Source organism: Gallus gallus, chromosome 3 (assembly GCF_016699485.2).
Source record: "Gallus gallus isolate bGalGal1 chromosome 3, bGalGal1.mat.broiler.GRCg7b, whole genome shotgun sequence".
Taxonomy (NCBI): domain Eukaryota; kingdom Metazoa; phylum Chordata; class Aves; order Galliformes; family Phasianidae; genus Gallus; species Gallus gallus.
This window is the reverse complement of record NC_052534.1, coordinates 46,650,721-46,670,147: the sequence shown is the minus strand read 5'-3', so window position 1 is coordinate 46,670,147 and position 19,427 is coordinate 46,650,721. Positions and strand designations below refer to the sequence as shown.

At 40.7% G+C, this 19,427-nt stretch overlaps 1 protein-coding gene across 1 annotated transcript in view; it reads right to left on the bottom strand.

Moving 5' to 3' along the window:
- Nucleotides 1–14,043: 14,043 nt before the first annotated feature.
- Nucleotides 14,044–19,427, bottom strand: part of ADGB (androglobin) — a 74,685-nt gene continuing 69,301 nt past the window's right edge. The window contains exons 32-35 of the mRNA XM_419656.8: nucleotides 18,929–19,037; nucleotides 17,652–17,760; nucleotides 16,139–16,322; nucleotides 14,044–14,491 (exon numbers count right to left, since the gene is read on the bottom strand). Of these exons, the coding sequence (XP_419656.5) occupies nucleotides 14,297–14,491; nucleotides 16,139–16,322; nucleotides 17,652–17,760; nucleotides 18,929–19,037 (597 nt within the window). The 3' untranslated portion in view covers nucleotides 14,044–14,296. The remainder of the gene's footprint in view (nucleotides 14,492–16,138; nucleotides 16,323–17,651; nucleotides 17,761–18,928; nucleotides 19,038–19,427) is intronic.

The window sequence follows — 19,427 nt, the reverse complement described above, 5'->3', positions numbered from 1 at the left end:
AAGTCCCATGGGGAAAATAATCAGCTGAAATGAAAGGAGAAGAAATATGTTAGTAGCTCTTGCAGGGACCACCTGCACAATGAGTAGTTTCACTGCAACTACATCAAAACCTATACTAGACATGCCTGCATTGTACAACCAAAAAAGCTCTTCTGTTGGATCCAGTGAGAACACAGCTATCTGGATTTCTCAGAGGACTCCCCACAGTCAATTTCTCACAGCTGTGGCAATGAAATGATGATTAACCAAGAGATTATGGAGGGGCTAGACCAGCTTTTGAATTTCCCTAACAAAAGTGAAAGTCAAAGAAGGAAAAGCAACCCAGAGGTTACTATAATGCTAAGGCTCCATGATTACATATAGATCTCCTGTATAATATGAGAGACTCTTGCTATTCAAGCAAGATGGCTGTGCTGGTACCAGGGGAAAAGTTCCCTGCTACCAGCCCCAGATGCAGCACAACCACCCCAGCTGGAGGCAAATAGCAGGCACTGGGGCTGGTGCTCGCATAAAGGGTGTTTCTGACGAATGCCACTTTCTTTTCGTACTTGTGATACCCAAACAGGTGTTGTGCCTGAAAAAAGGCTTTGCAGTGCACAGTCATTTATAGAGGACCAAGCAATAAGGTATAGACCTTGCTGATGAATTTTATTTTAAGTAGTCTTATAAATGGCAGAACAACCAGACTTGCTCTGGCTTGATAATTTATGAGCTAGCTGACAGGCGATAGCTTAATAACATTCCTCTAGAGGCCATCAAGTGTTTTTTTTTTTTGCCAAAACGAACAGTTCTTCAGAGGTTTTTTAACTTTTCTAAGCAAGGCTTTTCCTCGCAGGCTTATTAGCAAAGGCTGCCTACCCACTTGGGGCATACTCTAAGGGGAAAAACACGGTATGGGATAATTCCTGTGTAAGAATATGAAATGCAATTTGACTGGGCAGCACAATGTCAGGCAAAATAACTCATTTCAAGGGAGGCTTTGCCATGACAGCAGTTGAATATTTAAATGTAACCACTGGACAAAAATTAAGTCAAGACGGAATCCCCTTTCTAGGCTTACTTTTCTGGGCCTGCTACGCAGGGGGCAGGCATCTTTCCCTGGCAGTTCTCCATCAGTCTCTGAAAATTCAGCTAGATTTTTTTTGCATTCAGAATCACCAAAAATAATAATTAAAGAAAAAAAAAAGGCAACTTTTTGTTAAATAATCTTTTGCTGATGAACTCTGCAAAAAATTGGAGATAAAGAAAACACACACATCCCAAATGAAATATACATCCAAATAAAAGGAAAAGCGTGGCATAAACTATTATAACATTTGATTCTAGATTTGAAGATATGACACAATCCTCTTAAAACCAAGAGAAGCTCATTCTGCTGTCACAGTTGCTCCTTCCCTGCTTCCAGGTGAGGCAGCTTTCTGAACTGACCCTTCTGGCTGGCACCCCAAACAGGTGATGTTCCTGCAGAGATCCCTTTGTGGCATTTAGGAGAGCCATGCTGACGTGTCGTGCGTGAGGCAGCCCAGACACTGTGGCTGTGCATGCAATCCATGTATCTGGAGGTCTGTACAGCATTTGTAGACAAACAGCCTGATTCTGTTCCTACGTATGAAAAGCATAACCTATGTGGATGAATTGTTTCTTCTTATTCCCAAGTGGAGGGCACAATCTTTTCTGTCGCCAGGTCCATTTAGGCTACACAGATAAAGACCTTACAAAAGATCCTTGACCTAGCCACAGTGCTTTCTCAATCTTTACTGAATTTCAGTGAAAAGAGACACGCTCCACTGGGGAGCAAATAGGAGTAGGAGAATAATGTCGCTCTCATTCTAACAGCAGGTAAAATGCTGAAGAGGATAAAAAAAAAAATCAAATTGCATTTGAGCTTTGCAGCAACACAGGAACTGATTTAATGTACACTTTCTTTTGATGTAGATCTCTGTTTGCTCACTCTGCTGATGAGGGAATTATCAAGGGCTGCTCCTCACATCACCAGGATCGTCAGTTTCAAGCAGATGTCATGCCCTCATTAGCAGTGTCCTCACTGGAAAGAAGCATTTCAAATCTCAGCTGGGCAGTGTGGGACCAAGCACCTGTGACAAGCAGAGCCTTTTGCTTTGGCTCAGATGACGGAAAGTCTGCACAGTGCCTGTGCAGTGCTCCTGTATTGCCTGTCTCTTACCACATCTCATCTGCAGACAGGAGACTAGCCCAGCCCCTTAACCCACCCCTCTAGCATCACTGTAGCACAGTTGAATGACATCTGCCTTGTGGCAACTTGCTTACAGTAGCCCTGAGCTAAAGTCCATAGGAGACCTGCTGTTCCCACCCAGCACTGCAACGGTCCCCTGTCTCCTACAAATACACTCCTTTCTAAACTGAGAATACCATTTGTGAGGTAGTGTATTTTTTGTGGGTGGTTTATGCTTTTTTTTCCTGATCTCATTTATTTCCCATCACTGTGCCTGTGATTACTTTCCCTCCAAACCCTCCCCCTCCCTCCAGCCAGCTTGCCTTGCCTAATTCCTCCCGAGACATTATCAGCTGGGATGATGAGCAGCTGAGCTCCCGTATTACTGCTGACGCAGGCAGGCTGGCAAACAAGGCAGTGAGCAGTAGGCTGATGGGGTTATGGCACTGAGCGATGGAAGGAGGGAGGCTGATGGGCTGACACACAGCAAGAGCCTGTGGCTCCTTGTCACCACCTCCTTTGGTGCTTGGGTACGGGGGGAGACCCATGTGCTGCTCTGCCTCATGCTCGTCAAGCAGCTCCTGGATCCCTGGCAGATCTGAGCCCTTTGCAAATGGATTCAAGGCCTTTTATTAGTTGTTTTTTCCCCCTTGCACGCACCCCTAAGATAAAGAAATGTGTAGCGTAAGTGCATCAAGCTGCTCTAGCAGAAAACGCTGCATGGCTGCGGGAGCTGAAACACTGTCTGAAGCAAGATGGAGCGTGCCCTGAGCCCTTCTATAAGGGCTCTGATTGGATCCTCAAATCTTTGCAGCATGTATCCTGTGATAACAGTGGCTTTGGAGTCAGGAGAAAAACTAACGAGCAGCCAGGGATGTGGTTTGCCTCAGAAGCCTCACCAGCACCTGGCATGTTCTGTGTTGCTGACACAACACACCAAGGGTTAGAGCAAATCTCAAGCTGGTGGTGGCATGCAGAGAAAGCACAACAGTTCGAGAAGAGCAGGGTGATGATCCAGGCTCCCAGCTTCATGCACCTCCAGTCTGTTTCACTGTTTGACTGTAAGCATTTGACACTGTTGATTTTGTACATAGTAGTCGGTTGAAACAAATCCTGTGATTAAAATGGTGATATGGCTTCAGATTAAAAGAGCCCCGTGGCAGAAAACTACAAAGGATACGTGAAGGTGTAGAACGTGGTCCTTAAGGACGATTGCAACCACTTCAAGAAATGGGTACATCCTTCCGACCTACCAATCAGTGTAGATGTGTGCTCACTGATGCCCCAATAAATACTGAGAAAACAAAAGGGTGCAGACTCTAACTGTTGCAATAGCAGGAGAATTCAAGCACAGCCTGGGACAGCAGCCCTAGCCCTTCACCCCCCCTCAGTCTGAACAGGCTGTTAGGGCTGTGCAGCATCTCCTGGGATTGCACTTCCACCACTCCGCTTGTAAGAGGAGAGATTTATGTTTTTTACAGCTTAGCAACTGATTATAGAGATAATGGGAGCAATTTGTCAGCAAGCTAACCTTTATAAAAACTTCCTAATGTGAAGATCTTCCTCTCACATAGTACATCTTAATATGAATAATAATGATCTCATGAATTTTGCTGTTCCAGGCTTTCCCTAGGTTGTAGTCTTTATTTCCCCTTTTTCTGCAGAAATTGAAAGCTCCTTCCCAAACCCATCCCTCCCTGTAGGAGCCTGCAGTGCTGGCCAGGCAATTAACAACTTCATCCACAATCGATACAGAGTTTTTCTGAGTACGTGATGCCATAAGCAGGAAGATGAAGATAGATTTTTCCTAGTTAAGCTTTCCACAATATACCTGAGGTTTACCTGTCTTGCAGTAAATCTACTTACATCCTTCTAATCATGATAAAGAAATCAATTAGTGATATTTTACTTGTCCATTCAAAAACTAATATGGAGAAGATTTATAAGGAAGCAGATTGTGCTTGACAGTGAATTACTGAATGGGGACTCAAGAGAGTCAGGCAAGCCCCTGGCTCTACCAGACTGAGAAGCCTAGTTAAGACTTCTACTGTGCTGGACAGGTGTGAAAATACCCCAGGCTGCCATCAGTCCCCTGGGCTTTACTTTGTTCCTGTGGCAATAGAACAAAGAAAACACTGTGTGTTTGATTAGCACTATTACCATACAAAGGGGAAACTAGTCCGTATCAGGGAGCCAATTTACAGGAACAGTTGGTTTACTTCCTGACAAGCAGTACTGCCTATGAGAGCCCATTCTCAAGCACAGCTCCTGCTGACTTCAGTAGGAATGCGGTGTGAGTCAAAAGAGATGGCTCAGTAGTGCTCTATAGAGAAGGACGATCATAATTATAGTAAGGATTATAACTGGAGATTTCCGAAGTCAATCCGGCCACTTCTGCTAACATCAATAGCTATCTGGTGGATAAATTCCTAGATTAATTCTTTTTTAACACCTCAGCCATAAGACTCATCATTAGACAAATGCCATATCCTAATATATACTACATCTTAAACACAATGAGAGCTTCAATCTGTTTTATAATCTCTATGATATTCTTGTTGCCCACATACTAGGGAAGAAAATTTTACTGTAGGCAGAAGACTGCACGGATTGTTCCCCATCAGAAGGTTCTCGGTCTTCTTGTCCCTGAAAAATGATATGCTCGTGCAGACTTTTGCTGCATGATGATATTTGTAAAATAAGTACAAACCAATTTAAGAGGTCTGCTGCAGTTTTCAATGCTGCAACTTAAAAAAAAAGTGCTGAAAGAAAATAGCATACTAAAACATACCAAATTCATCAATTAAAAGGTCAATAAGCTGTTCAAAAACTTAAGCAGTGCAGGAGTTGATGGCCACCAGCCAACTAAAAAACCTGCTATTTTATTCCATGAAATTGAATTTGACAAAGTTAACAAAGTCCTCCAATCAAAGAGTTAACCACAATCAAACAAAAAAACCTATCTCCCTCCCGCAGCAACAACAGAAATCCCTGCCATACAATGAAATGTGTATCAGGGAACTTTCTTCAGAGTCGGGTACCATGGAGGAGCACAAGGCATAATTTATTGTGGAAGAAGGCTGAGCCCCAAAGTTCACAGGTCTGAGGATTCAACCCTCTGATTCTCAGGTCTTAAGTAACATTTCTCTACTGCTTTCTTCGCTCAGCCTACAGCATTTTAAGATTTTTAGGAGCTGTTGGTCAACACATGCCCTCTGTTGAGAATTACTTTTGAAACCTCCTAGGTTTCAAGGGGTAGATAGCAAAACACTAATGTTATGCTACTATGGACTATATCTACATCGATACCCCATGTCTGAACCAGTGGCACAGCATCGCTTACATCCATCCAGTTCAACTCTCCTTCCTTTCAAATGGGTTAACTCTACCCAAAGGGTCTACTGTCCCTTTGGGTACTTTGAGTACTGTCCCTGTCAGACACCAACACCTTAACCATGTCAGGATGCCCTCTGGCACAACGCCCACTGGCTTGGGTCAAAACCAAGCCAGGAACTGAACCAACAATACAACATTACATGTGAGGGCATGGCCCCTGGTATGACTAAACTTGCAAGAGTTAATGCAAGAGAGAACTGACCCTTACTTACACCAATTCCCCAATTTCCTTTTTAGCAAGGTGCAGAGTGTGGACCTGGTGACTCAAGTGAAGAACCTGTCCACAGCCAAGCAGATGCACATCCAGTGGAGCTGGTACCTGTATGATGCCTTCAGTCATGGCGAGGGCCTTCAGTTCATGTTCCTCACTGGCACAGACAGGTTCACTGTCACTGAGCAGCACTCTCAAGTTATCTGGAGTATTTTTATGCTTATTCACTCCCTGGATATGTTTTAAAAGGAGAGTATCGACCTCAGAGATGGCAGCCCATGTTTTCAGAGGCAGACTCCTCAGTAGTTAGTTCAAAGTAGCCTGATTTTTGGTGCCTCAATTTGAAGTGAATTCCTCAGCTCCTCACAAAATGAAGCCAGTTTAGTTAAAGACCTAACTTTCGATAACTGATTGGGAACATCATGACCTGACTCGAAACTGTAATGTGTTACAAAATTAGAGGGCTGATTTATGGGACAGCAGATCCTTCCTTTAGTGAGTTCCTGAGTCCCCAGTGCATTATATCCTTGTAATGAGTCAATAAAACAAGCCATAGCTACAGCACAATGAATGTCAGGAGACGCAATGGACAGCAGGTATTCCTAACGATTTAAGTCTATCAGCCTCCTGAACAAGCACTTGTACTTTTTTGAAGTTTATGGTACTACACCGAACGAGGCAAGCGATCATTGGTATTTTAGCTGCACCTCTTGTGCTGCAGTGAGATCAATACCGTGTGCCATTGTCAGCCCTGCTGGAGGAAAAGGGCTGGCAGAGCCATCGTCTGGCCTAAGGGTGAGCACTGAAAGCAAAATATGGAGAAATCTTCCAGGATGCAAAGGCTCAAGGCAACTAACTGCACACAGGCTGCGTTTCATGGGGATTGTGGCAGCAAAGCTTCACTTGCTGGCTGGATGATCTTTGCTTAAGATTGATTGCAGAGTGGTTACAAACACTGCCTCTGAACGGACAGAGAGGCTGAGAGCCACGTGAAATCCTTCCAGTTCACACAGATCCATTCTCCTCCAAAGTAAAGTAGGGCAGGGCGAGGTGCAGGTTTGAAGGCCTAGCTGAAAGCACTGAGCTTTTGTTATTTTGCAGACCAGTGCCTTTCAGTTATTATTTCTTACTTTATTTATAGCACGACTCCAAACTGAGTACATATTTTGCTGTGGGGTAAGTAAAAGACTAAGAAGCGCCTCAGGAACCAGCCGGGGTCAAGCAGAAACCCAGCACTTCTCCAGTTCAGCTCGGAGGGGAGGGCTGCAGGGCTGCGTCACGGGTCTGGCCGTATCCCCCCACCTCGCAGGAAGGCGCCCGGAGAGCCGCGGACCCGGCCCTGCCGTGAGGGAGGCGGCGGGGCGGGAGGCTCCGGGAGCAGCTGAGCAGAGCTGCCCGCGCGGGAACCCGCAGCCACAGCGGCGCTCCCGCTCTGGCGGGCCCAGGCACACAGACGTCTCCCTCTGCCGAGCCGCCGCCGCAAGTGCAGCTGGTGCGTCCGGCCCAGGGTCCCGACGAGCCGTGGGCTTTTTGCAGCCCCTCTGGAGAAGACAGATCGCCACTTCGAGAGAGAAGCACCGAGTGTGCTCTCACGACTGCCGGGATTGTGTTGTCACGGGACTGGGAAACAGTGAACATTGGCAGAAAGCGTTCCGCTCCTCAGAATGACTGTAAAACTGTCACGTTGTGGTTCCATAGATACAATGCTTTAGATTTTATGCAGGAAATCGACATCATCCAGAGTACACAAAAACCTACAAATCATTTAGTAAGGTAAATACTCTCTTAATGACCTTATTCACAACATTTATTACCTGTTAGCATCGGCACAATTCAGGCTTCTCATTTTAAAATTCCCTCCAGGCAACAACCATTATTATGAACTGTTAGAAGTGGCTGAATGACTCAGCAGCCAGATTGAGTTGGCCAGTCCTGCATTGCCCCCATACTATCGGTGCTAGCCTGAGAAAAAACAACTGGGGCACAACTGTTCTATAGGCTTCTTCAAGAGTCAATTAAAGACTTGAATTTACACTTCATTCATATTACTTTCCCATCTGACAATACGAAAGCAGCAATGAAACCATGAAAAGGAATGCAATGAGGTGACTTGGAGTCCTGTTGTATCTGAAGGCAGTCGGTGCAATCGGGCATCTCAGTGCCCTATCTTCATGCATCCTACAGGTGAAGTCCCAGTCTGCAGCAAAACCTCCAGCTGAATTTCCCTGGGCAAGGACACAGCCTAACAAAATGCCTCACACCTGATTTGCAGCATTAGCCTTGCTTTAGCATGTTAAATTATCCGGATGATAGCAACACAAGTGCTGATGGGTCCCTGGGGGAAAATAATAGATTCTTCATTTTTGCTAAGGTCAGTGAGAAGACTGGAGGTAGAACAATACCTCATCTTGATTTGTTTTTCTGTGAATCTCTTTTGTAAGTGATGTGACAAGGAAGTACTTTTTTTTTTTTAACCTTAGCCAGGTTTCTGGTGAATAAAGCAGAATCATTAAGAGGAAGCAGATATGTATGTAGACATACACTCACCATAAACAGCACTTAACTTATCCACAGTTTATGTATAAATGGTATTTCAGAGCATCAGTTGTCAAAAAAGTTTCCATCTGCAACATAGCAGCTGCAGTGTTAAGACTAATACATATGGGGAAGAAAATAATCAAGGGGCAAAAATACCAGTGGAGTCTCTGAAACTGCTACCACTAATTAGCTTACGTGAAACTCACTCAAGCAAGTATGAGAGATGCACTGTTAGGAAAAAAAAATATCACCTTTTGAGCTGGCACAATAGAAAAGCAAGGGAAAATGTTTTCAGTGATGACAGGCGACGATGCAAAGGTGAGTGGAAGCAGCTTCTGATTCCTTCATTAGCTGAAACTCACACTTCATGATACATTTCTTTATCTGAAGAGAAGATAGCTACAAACCCAGCACTTATGCTAACTCCTGCTCTCATCTTTCTTTCACTTCCCCATGAGAGGTGTCTTCAAGGGATGTGTACAACACTGTGAGGTACAAGTTTTGATTCTCTTGTCAACTCAAGTGGGTGGTTCAACATCTATGGTTCTAGCTTCTGCCAACCACTGTCTCCAGAACCAATTCAAGTTCTACCTACAGTGCAAAAGCAGTTAAATACTGAACAGTTGTAGCTGACTGGCGGCTACCAGTATGGACAGAACAGAGATAAGGAAAGATAGATGGATAGATTTTTTTTTTTCCCCATTTTCCTCTTTAGGCAGTTTATACTTGCTGTATGTTTGAAGCACAGATGTATCAGCCACAGCTGATAGCTTTGACTGCTAAAGCTGATGTTTTCTTCTGATATAGTTTTCACCTGTAAAACATCCAGTTAGCAATTGGCCTTAGGGAGAACTGCTGGGCAGAGCCACCCATATTTAAGGAAAGAGTGAGCATGACCTGATGCAACAGGCCTGGCCACATTCAGATCAGTACCTTCGCTCAGGCCCAGATTAGCCTGTTAGCTCCTGAACTGCCATCCCTAAGCACATTCTTACTAAGGTCCTCAGTCCTACCTGAACCATGCACACACCCCTCCCTCTTTTCTGTTATTTCAGCTTGCAACATCTTCAAAGCATCTTTCCTTCATGTTATTGTATTGCTTCCCATCTTTGTTATCCTTTGAGATGGGTACTACAATAGCATTTTGTTTTTCTTCAAATAACCAGAATGATTAAGTCATTGAGATGTTACCTGGACGTTGTTATGGCTGATTCAAGAAATGAATGTGTGGAAAGAAGAGCTCCAGAAGTGAGATGTCTCCAATTCTGCAAACTGCTGTGTGATTATGCAAAACTATTCTCTTATGTTTTCTGCCAGACAAAATATGTAGACACTTTTCTTGCCTTTTGGAGAGGAATTGCTGTGCATGTGCATAAATGCTGTATCTCTTCCTTGAATTAAAATGAGACCTTACATAGCTGGTAAATTGCACATTGCTGGGGTGAGCAGACTGGCAGCTCAGCACCAAGCCTCATTTCACAGCACATTGCTTGTCTCAGCAGCCAGGCATCCTGGAATGGACTTGGTCTGGTTTTTCGTCTGTAACTCATTGTGTAAATGCCAGCCAAATTAAAGCAAAGCAGATGGGACCAGTCATTTGAAGATTAATGAAGCTACTTGCATTATAAAGTAACTTGAAGATATGTATTTTAATGAAAAAGATCCTCTCTCGTTCCTAATAGCTGGTCAAGAGAAAAGAATCAAGCAGTGAAAATAGCTGAAGCTTAGCACAACACACCTACAAAGAGTTATTAAAGTGATTAACTCATTACAGAGTTAATCCCCATTAAAAGGAATTATCAGTCAGGGACTGATAATCGGTCATTTCTTTTCCAGGTTCCTACACGACTTTTTGAATGCCACCATTTTTCTTAAAACACTGAAGTAAAGCACGCAAACATGGAAGAAATCATCAGGGATTATTCACTGTCACGATGAGAGGTTTTCATTCATCTGTGGCATTCACAGTGCCCTCTGAAGCTTCCCAGAACTTCTGCTGACTGGGAGCTCCTGAATGTCTTCCTCTGTATGATGGCTATACACCACATGAAGGAGAACGGGATATCAGGAATTAGTACAGCAAACAATTCCTTTCTGTTTTACCGCTTCAGAATGAAGCAAAGCCCTAAAGAGGTCCCTGAACATGTTCCCCTGCACTAAAGAATCACTGATTATCTTTAACCAAAATTGAAGCCAATCACAAAGAATAACTATGAAATATTTCCAGTGCTGCCCTAAGCTCTGAGCTCACCATGGTTCTCAGTCTGCAGAGCTGATCCCCATGCCACTGTGCTGACTCCTCAATCTGCTTCTTCTTGTGCAACCCTCAGAGATGAGGAGGTACTGAGAGCCGCCTGTCCAGCAGCTTTTTCAACAGAGATTAGGAGGAGCTTTGCATTGGTTCATAAGCCGCAGGTGCTGAAGGCACATACAGCCATGGCTATTGCTGTACCCATCTTCAGGTGTAGGACCTGGCATTTCAGAGGAGAACTACGACTCTCCAAGTCATTTGACAAATCAACTGCAATAATTGGAGATCAATGTAGGTATCTGGGCTGTTCTTCATATACAGACTGTCATGAAGAAAAATTGTAAGCTGAAAAAGTAACAAACTCCAAATTTTTAAGGAATGCTTTTTCTAAGTAACATTAGAAGGAAGTTGTTAACAAAAAACAAAAGCAAACAAACCAAGCCTCCCCAAGGCCCACCCCCTCCTGTGTCTGGAATCCAGATAGCAAAAGATGGTTCCACACAGCCATTTCTCTACTGCACTCCTAAGACCACCATTATCTGGAAAGATCAAGCAATCACACCTTGATCCTGGAAAGGCCTTGACCTCACATTTCAGTCTCTTATGGAAGTCCTTTTCTGAATAAGAAAGAACATAATTTAAAGCTTGTTCTTATGCCTCTACTGAATCCAGCACTGAAGGTCAAGGAGAGTATAAGCAGCAGCAACCACCCACATTCTAGAGCTTTTGTTACAGGAAACCTAGGTGCAACAATCAGAAAGATCAATGCAGTAGAATGGTGATACAGGAGATGTAATAACAAAGGGACTAGAGATATAGAAAGGTATTACAAAGGAAAAGCACTCACCCATATCCAGAATTCTAGGCTCAGAAAGAAAACTCCACAAGAACAGAATCCCCAACCACTCATCCTTCCCCAGGGGGCAGTCAGCCCTTAAATGAGGTCTAAGAGAGGTGCAGCCAGGCTCCACCCCTTCCAGTCACACAGATGAATTGCCTTCACCTGTGCTCCCAGGGCTGACTGGGTCCTTTCCCAGGTGCTCAATCAGTGGTTCAGACTGTGACTCAGCAGTTCCCATACACTAGGGGAAATGCAGATGCTTGATGAAAAATATAATGTTTCTTAGAAGTAGCATCTGTTAAAATAGAATGTGAACCACTGCACTGAAGAGAGGCAACAAGTTCCTTTGATATAAGGGCTGAGTAAGTTTCACAAAACTGTGGTACTTAAAAGCAGTCTTACTCCAGGGGGTAAAAGGACAAAAGTGCTTTATCCCTGTGTAGGCACAGTTTGATTTTGGGGCAACTTAGACTAAAAATAAGAGGCAAAAAAAATCTCATTTTATACACATCTGATATTCTTACTTGTCTTCCTTACAGAAAAGTGCTAAACATGATGGTTTCTTTTTCAACTCTTTCATAGAGTTTCTTTGAAATACAGGCATGTTTTGTTGTAATTTTTGTTCACATCTACCCACCGACTTAGCCTGCATTGTAGTGCACGATGTAAGCTGTTGTGCTGATGTAAAACTGAGCTTTTAGAAATTCCATTCTTTGCCTGTTTCTGGGTCCAACATATATGAATTCTTCAGCACAATCTGAAAAAGGCTGATTGTCTCCCTGGCTCCACTGCAAAATATGTGGATGTTTTATTGTTGTTGGCTTTTGTTTGTTTGTTTTTCTGGAATATTCACAGGGATTTAATAAAACCACAACTGTGCTTTTCTTAAAACATTGCATGCTCCATAGTACGTGCAATTAAACAGTGTGACCGTAACTCACTCCCTCATCATACCCACATCACTGAATAGACAAATAAGCCAACAGAGACACAGCAGATTCTGACTGTGCCACATTATTCTTTATAATAACGAAATTATGAAGCTTAGAACTGTGCGTAACAGCAGAACTAGATTTGTTAGATCTGAGTACACTGTGTCTGAGTTCAAGTCAGTTTATAACTGTTGTGATCATGCAGGTTATTAGCTGCATTTTTTGACATTTAGATGTCAATTATGCTGGCTTCTGGAATTGGACTGATTTTTACAACAGAATGTCATTATAGCACTTGCAGTGACATCAAGAACAGAACTTCAGCTTGATCTTCCTCTACAGAAGCTCATTAGAGATTCACATAAGAAGACAACCAACACGTGCTATTGCCATGGAAACAAGTTGGAATATTACGGAGCAGTATAGCCCATATTCCAAAATAGAGAGGACAAAGTCAGAGCAATTATAGCACAAGACTGACAGGCTTTTTATTTGCAGCCAGCATGGGTCAAAGCAAAACCTAGCTCCTGCTCTTTGAAATAAAAATCACCAGTGCAGTTTTAGGAATCTGGTTTCAGTCCCTTGTTTGCAAACACAAAAACAATCCAGTGAGTTTAGTTTATGTTTTATGGGAGAAAGGAGGCCAAATGAAGGAAGATGCATCACAGCAGGTGTGTAGGTGTGGCAGTGTACAAAGAACAGACATCACAGACTCATAGAGAAATGAGTCAAGTTCAAGTCAGGTTCAAGTTAAGCAGTGAGATTCTAATAAAACAGAGGTGCACAAGACCAGCAGAAGCTGAACCTCTGGTATGTCATTAGGATTCAGAAGAAAGGCTGGTTTCAAACATGATGGCTACCTCGTATCAGTGGCCAGGATGCAAAGGGCAACATTCTTGTGATTGGGATTTAATAGGTGACTCACAGTCTCTCCATGTTGCCTAGATAACAGAATGGACATATTGTACGTATACGACATGTAGGCAGTCTAACTTCCCAGACTTCTGCATGTGACTACAAGGACAGAGAGTTCTTTAAGCCATTTATAACAGCTCCGTCTGGTCTAGAAGGAGTTTTCAGTGTTGTGAGAGCTTTAATCATTTTCTCTGACTACAGAATGCCAGCTATTGCACATGTATTTTTTTGTGTTTGATGACAGTACTAAAAAGTTTAAGAATTCTGAGCAGAAGTATTTTATCCTTCATGCAGAAAGCCTGTGATTGCCACTTCATTCACGTACAGGTTCTACTTTTAAGAAACACTTGTAAGTTTCAGCTGAGCAATCACTTCTTGCAAAGACACTGAAGGGAAAAAATAAAGCTTAGGAAAGACAGAGTAACAGGATTTTAGGAAGTATTCGAGAAGCCTTGAATGATTATGCCAAGAGTTTGCTGCTACAGAGAGTCACTGTGAGATTCAAAATCACAATGATACCAGATGTGAAAGAGAACAAATACTATGGTACAGGGATAGTTTGTGTCTATTAAAGCAGGCTTTGGGAAGCCTTCCAATGACTGCATATGAGATATGTGGCATGCTGCTATTTAATTAATGACTTAAAAAACGGATAGGTTACATTCACTGTTTCAACTCCGGCTTGTTTTTGACTGGTTCTATTTTGCTTGACTGGAAAAAAAAAAAACAGGATAAAAGCATGATTTTGGGAGTAAACTGAATGCAATATTGATATCTGTTGCAAAATTTTATTTCCAGTAAAATGTACAAAAGTTAATAGTGATGAGTACCACTTACGAAAAGCAAAATATCAAATACTGTGTTAATAGAATACTAGAACAATTTTTTTTTTGGTAGAACAAAGCAGAGAGATATAATGTGATATACTTGACACAAACATTGGAAAATAGCAATTAGTCTTTTTAATCTTGGCATATAAATTTTATTTCCCAAACAGTTAAGTTAAATTCTGTAGCACTTCCTACTGCTTTCTTTTCCCTAAACCTTTTCCTTGCTTTTTTTGGCGTGCATCTTGGCTTTTCTTCTCTTGCTCTGTTTGCAGCATTACTTCATGAGCTGCCAGCTCCTCACGTTTTCTGAGTTCAGCCTTTAACAGCTTGCTTCTGTATGCTTCCCGAATGCTGTGAACTCTGCCTCGCATTTCATCTAAGGATGCCTAGGTAAGCAGAAACAAAAAGCAACATCCTCACTCTAACACATGAATCTGTGTTTCATCACAAGCAACTGCATCACTTAGGTTGTATTTCACTGTCTGACAATATAAGTACAGGTAAGGCACATCTCCTTTCCTTTGGAGCTGGTCATGCATTTTTACTGATCTCTCACAGGGACATGGATATGTGTCAGTCTTTTCACCATGAAGAAAAAGACAAAGTTCATGAAAATTCTTTTTTTAAATTGCTGGCTGAATAAAATAATTGTGTGCAAGGAGTATAGGGCAACAGACTAGTTACCCATTTGGGTCTAGTATAGATTCAGTCACTGACTCGTTTTGTTGTCTTAAACAATTTCCTTGAGAAATAATTTTCAGAAGTACTGAAATGGTTTAGGGGATCGCATCTCATTTTCAAGAGATTCAAGGAGCCTAAATCACACTGACCTTCAATGAGACTTAGGCCAAGTGAGACTTGGACACACAACCTTTTTTAATGTTTCCATCCTGGGAAATGGGGGTACCTGAAGACATTTGACATAACTTTCTGCAGTCTACAGTTGAAAAAACTGTAGATTTACTAATCAGCACAGTATGCATATTCACAAGTAACTCTCATTTTAAACTACTACTGTGAAAGATTGTAAATACATTTTCTAGAAAGAGCTGAGGAATTACTTTAGAAATATTTGCCACAAAAACATATGTTAGGCATCCAAAATGACAGCAACGTCTGAAAACTTGGACACCTTATTATCAAGGATTAGGGATTGGTCAGTCACTGGTAGAGGACTATGACTACTTTCAGGCTTGTAGCTAAGTACTACAAGTGAAGCAGGGTGTTTGTTAAGGAGGTGTTTTCAAGTTATTTCTGTTAAGAAGTTGGTTAAATCCAAAATTATTTTTACTGTTTTTCGATTTTAAGAGCTCTAAAGAGTCACTAGATGATTTTCAGTTGTTACTGCATCACATCTACATGATGAAACATTTTGCTCCTGTCAACAATCAGACGTTAAACCAATTTTATTAGGATATTTGTACCAATTCCATGTACAATGCATTGATCAAGTTAATCTTAACAATGGACCCTACTCTAGTGATACCAGAGGTACTATTTGTAGCTATGTTTCTTTAAGGACTAATAATGCAATTGTCTGTTGGCATCATGCATATTCCAGGAAGGCTCTATTCTCCAACTTTGCTGTAGGACATACAAGGAGAAACTCACTCTCTTACGTAATGATCTTAGCATTTTTTTTATTACTTTTCCAAGCCTCGCAATTCCATAACAAAAAACAACCAAACAACAGCCAACACCACCACCAAAAAAAGAGCACCGGTCATATATATAAAACAGTCAGTTGATTCTCACTTTGAACAATATCGTTACGGTGACAGTCTTAAAATTATGCATTTGCAAGGAACTATAACAAGAGCATACTACAAACATTTAGAACATTGTATAGTGCTTGTATAGTTTTTTCTTAGAGGCTTTAGTTTCAACCATTGTTCAAGTAAGACTTAAAGCTTGTATACTGATTCTGATTATTGATACTGGATACAAACATTTAAAGAATTGTTGGTCAAGATATTCATGATAGTGGTGGATATTACAGGAATGGTTACTGGAATGTAATCTGGAAAACCCACCTGTAGATTCTCATACATTTCAAGTACACTTTGCTTCAACAAAGCTCTAGCATGTTGATCCATTTCTCTTTGTTCCAAAGCCAGTTCTCTAAGTTGCCTAAAATGGTTAATTTTTTCCTCTTTGCATTTCTCTTGCTGTTGAATTATAGATTCATTTCTTAGCACAGATTCAGACATTGTTTTTCTGAAGGATAAAGAAAGATATTTGTCTCATTTCAAGTACAGTTTCAGATATTTTGCTTCGTACCCATATGCATATATTTGGTTTATATAAAGCAAAGTAGACATTGTACAGTTCAATATGATTAAGGGATCACTTTTCCTCATCTTGTACATAACACTGACAAGGAAGTACATTGCTGAGGCCAGGTCTTCTTATACTTGAATGTGTACTTTAAAATATTGGTAAAATCATGCTCATCTTTGAGCATATGAAAAACTCCTACATGTGACACTTACTTTTAATTTGAAAGAAATATCTTAGCTCAGGAAGTTTTTGATATTATAATTTAGCACTGAGACAAATGTACTTTTTTTTCCATGGGCATAATGGCAGTTAAGTGGATAATATATTGTCGTAATTTGACTCAAATGACTCGTGTTACAGTGGAGGAGCTGAAGACAAATTAAATCCTTCCAAAACTCAAGCCTACAGAAGATATTCTGCCATATTTTCTGATCTTTTAGTGTTATTAATTTCAATATAACACCATTTTCCCTTTAAATTAAAAATTGAACTTGGGGAATTTTTCAGCACCTTCCAAAGTCTTTTAAGAATGAGTGAGTTGCATAAATGCCACACTGAATACAGATGGACTTAAGCATGAACTGGGTTCTGTCTGCAGCACAACAAACATTCAGGTATATGCATATAAGGTAGATGGGTTCATCCTGACACATGTAAGAAAGGAAGTATTTATTTTGAATTAAAAAAATATATATTTTTTCAGTTATTAACTAAATTGCACTTGTTAAATATCTCATTAGAGTCTAGCATCATATAATGACAAACTTCTTTCAAGATAACCACTGAAATAAACATATTTGGCTGCATATGTGTTTCCTTAAGGGTTTTATGTTGCATTTTCATTACAGCAAAACAACTCCTTTAACATGCGTAATCTTAAAGAAAGGGCATAAATTATAACAGGATGTAGGAAAGCATAGATTTAAAAAAAAAAACCACCTATGTCAGGTAAATCAAAGTGGAAAACGATCAAGATGCCATCTACACTCACTGCTATATGATGCTATGTATACAACATAAAGGACAGACAAAACACAGACCAGGATTTTCACAAAAAACATTAACAAGAATATGACAGCATTGTTGCTTACGTAAATGACATGTGGAGGACAAAGTCTAAATTCACATCTATTATACTATATCCAAATATGATGGTACAATTGTTTATAAATATATCACATTTACTAATTCCTATGTATTGAAACCCTTAGTCATCCTTTCAATTTGGTATTTCACAGGCATTAATTTTTCCTTGATACAGATTACCTCATATAAGGACTAAGATCTATAGGCTCCCACTTTATTTGCTCCATTGGTAAGCTTGAGTCAATTGCTGTTTGTGATGCTGTCTTTTCCATAGGAAGAGAAAAAGAATCTACAACAAAAGAGATTGAATTGATTATTCAGTTATGCCAGGGGGGTCCATCTAAGTTGTAACACAGTCATTTTTCTCTTTTGGCTCAGCAAAATATCTTACTAAATCAGAACATGCATTGGACATGCTTTTTACTTCTAACACTTATAATAGAATCAAAGATGCTGAATAAAACCCAGCTACATATGCTAGAGTGAAGTTTGTATATGTACCTTACATAAATCAGCGCAACACGAGAGAGTAAGACAGAATCATCAATTTTACATGCCCAAAGAATAAATTTTAATCAGAAAGGAATCATATTCTTTTATAAACAACAACAAAGAAATCTATAAGAATCGCATCACTCCTGTCTACAATTCAAAAAAACTGTATTCTCTTTTGGGCATAGAATGATTTAACCACATGGATGGTAACTGATTTAAGTCAACATAGATTTCTCAAAACACAGTGACACATTTGATACTAAGCATGCTGCTGAGCTGAGCTGCGTTGTGATTGTTCCAGCACTTCTGTCTTTCAGTTCACTTGGTCATATCAGAAAAGCCTGTGAAATTTGGTGAGATTTAATGATATCTGCAGTAGTTTGTTCCATAAAAACTCTTATTACTCCATTTATTGTAGTAATCAATTGAAACATTTACAAATCCATTAAAAGATATTTCTATACTAATGACCACTGCTTCCAAATTCAAAATTGAAGGAGTATTTCCCATTGAAGTTCCAGAAATGTCAGCTTAACTTAGGGTTGGAATTCTAGCCTGAAAGGACTGCACAAACTGGGCTTAAGAGTAACTTAGTAGCCTATGAGGACCATGAGGCTGTCTGTGCCTGAGGCTGGAGTAATGCAACAATTAAAACAGAGGGTATAAAGAAGACAGAAACTAAGCATGTGATTGTGGATTTGAACTCCATTACTGAGGCTACTTTGTCCATTACTAACAGTATTTAATGCAGACGTCTTTGTTAAGGAACTGAATGACTTATGCAGAATGCTTTATCCTATTTAATTTCATATTAAAACACTGGTTGTGATATATATATGGTGTATTTGAGAACTCATAGTAGGGATCATGGACTTCTTTTTTTTGAAGTGATTAATATTCCTTTATATTTTAAAATTATAATGCTCAGAAGGAATATGACATGCAGAAAGTTACACCCTTACCTCTTTCTTCTGATTCGGATGATAAATTGGCAATGTCCATCCCAGCTATGGGCTCCTCAGAATCTCTCGCAACATATTTATTAATAAACTGCATACGTTCCTGAAAAGCCTACAGATCAAATTTTTAATTGAATACTTTAATCCCAAAGCATTTTCTGACATAGGAATCTATAAGTGATCAATGTGACAGTAAATCTTTGAACCCAGCGCATGTTGAGATATGATGCTACTTTATTATTGCCACTGAGTATACTTCACTGGTTGGATCTATGATTCTATGATCTATGGAAACATCACTTCCAACAACATGAATAGCATCAGTGAGACAACAGATAGAAAAAAAAAAAAGATAAACACGAGGACTGTGCTTTGTGTCAGTCATATTCAAGTCATCACTGCAGTAGATTTTTTTTCTGAAGTAATGACCTGTCAACATTAACCCATTAACCATCCAATTTTTCCAGTAACATTCTGGAACTTTTATTTGTCTGGTTTTAAT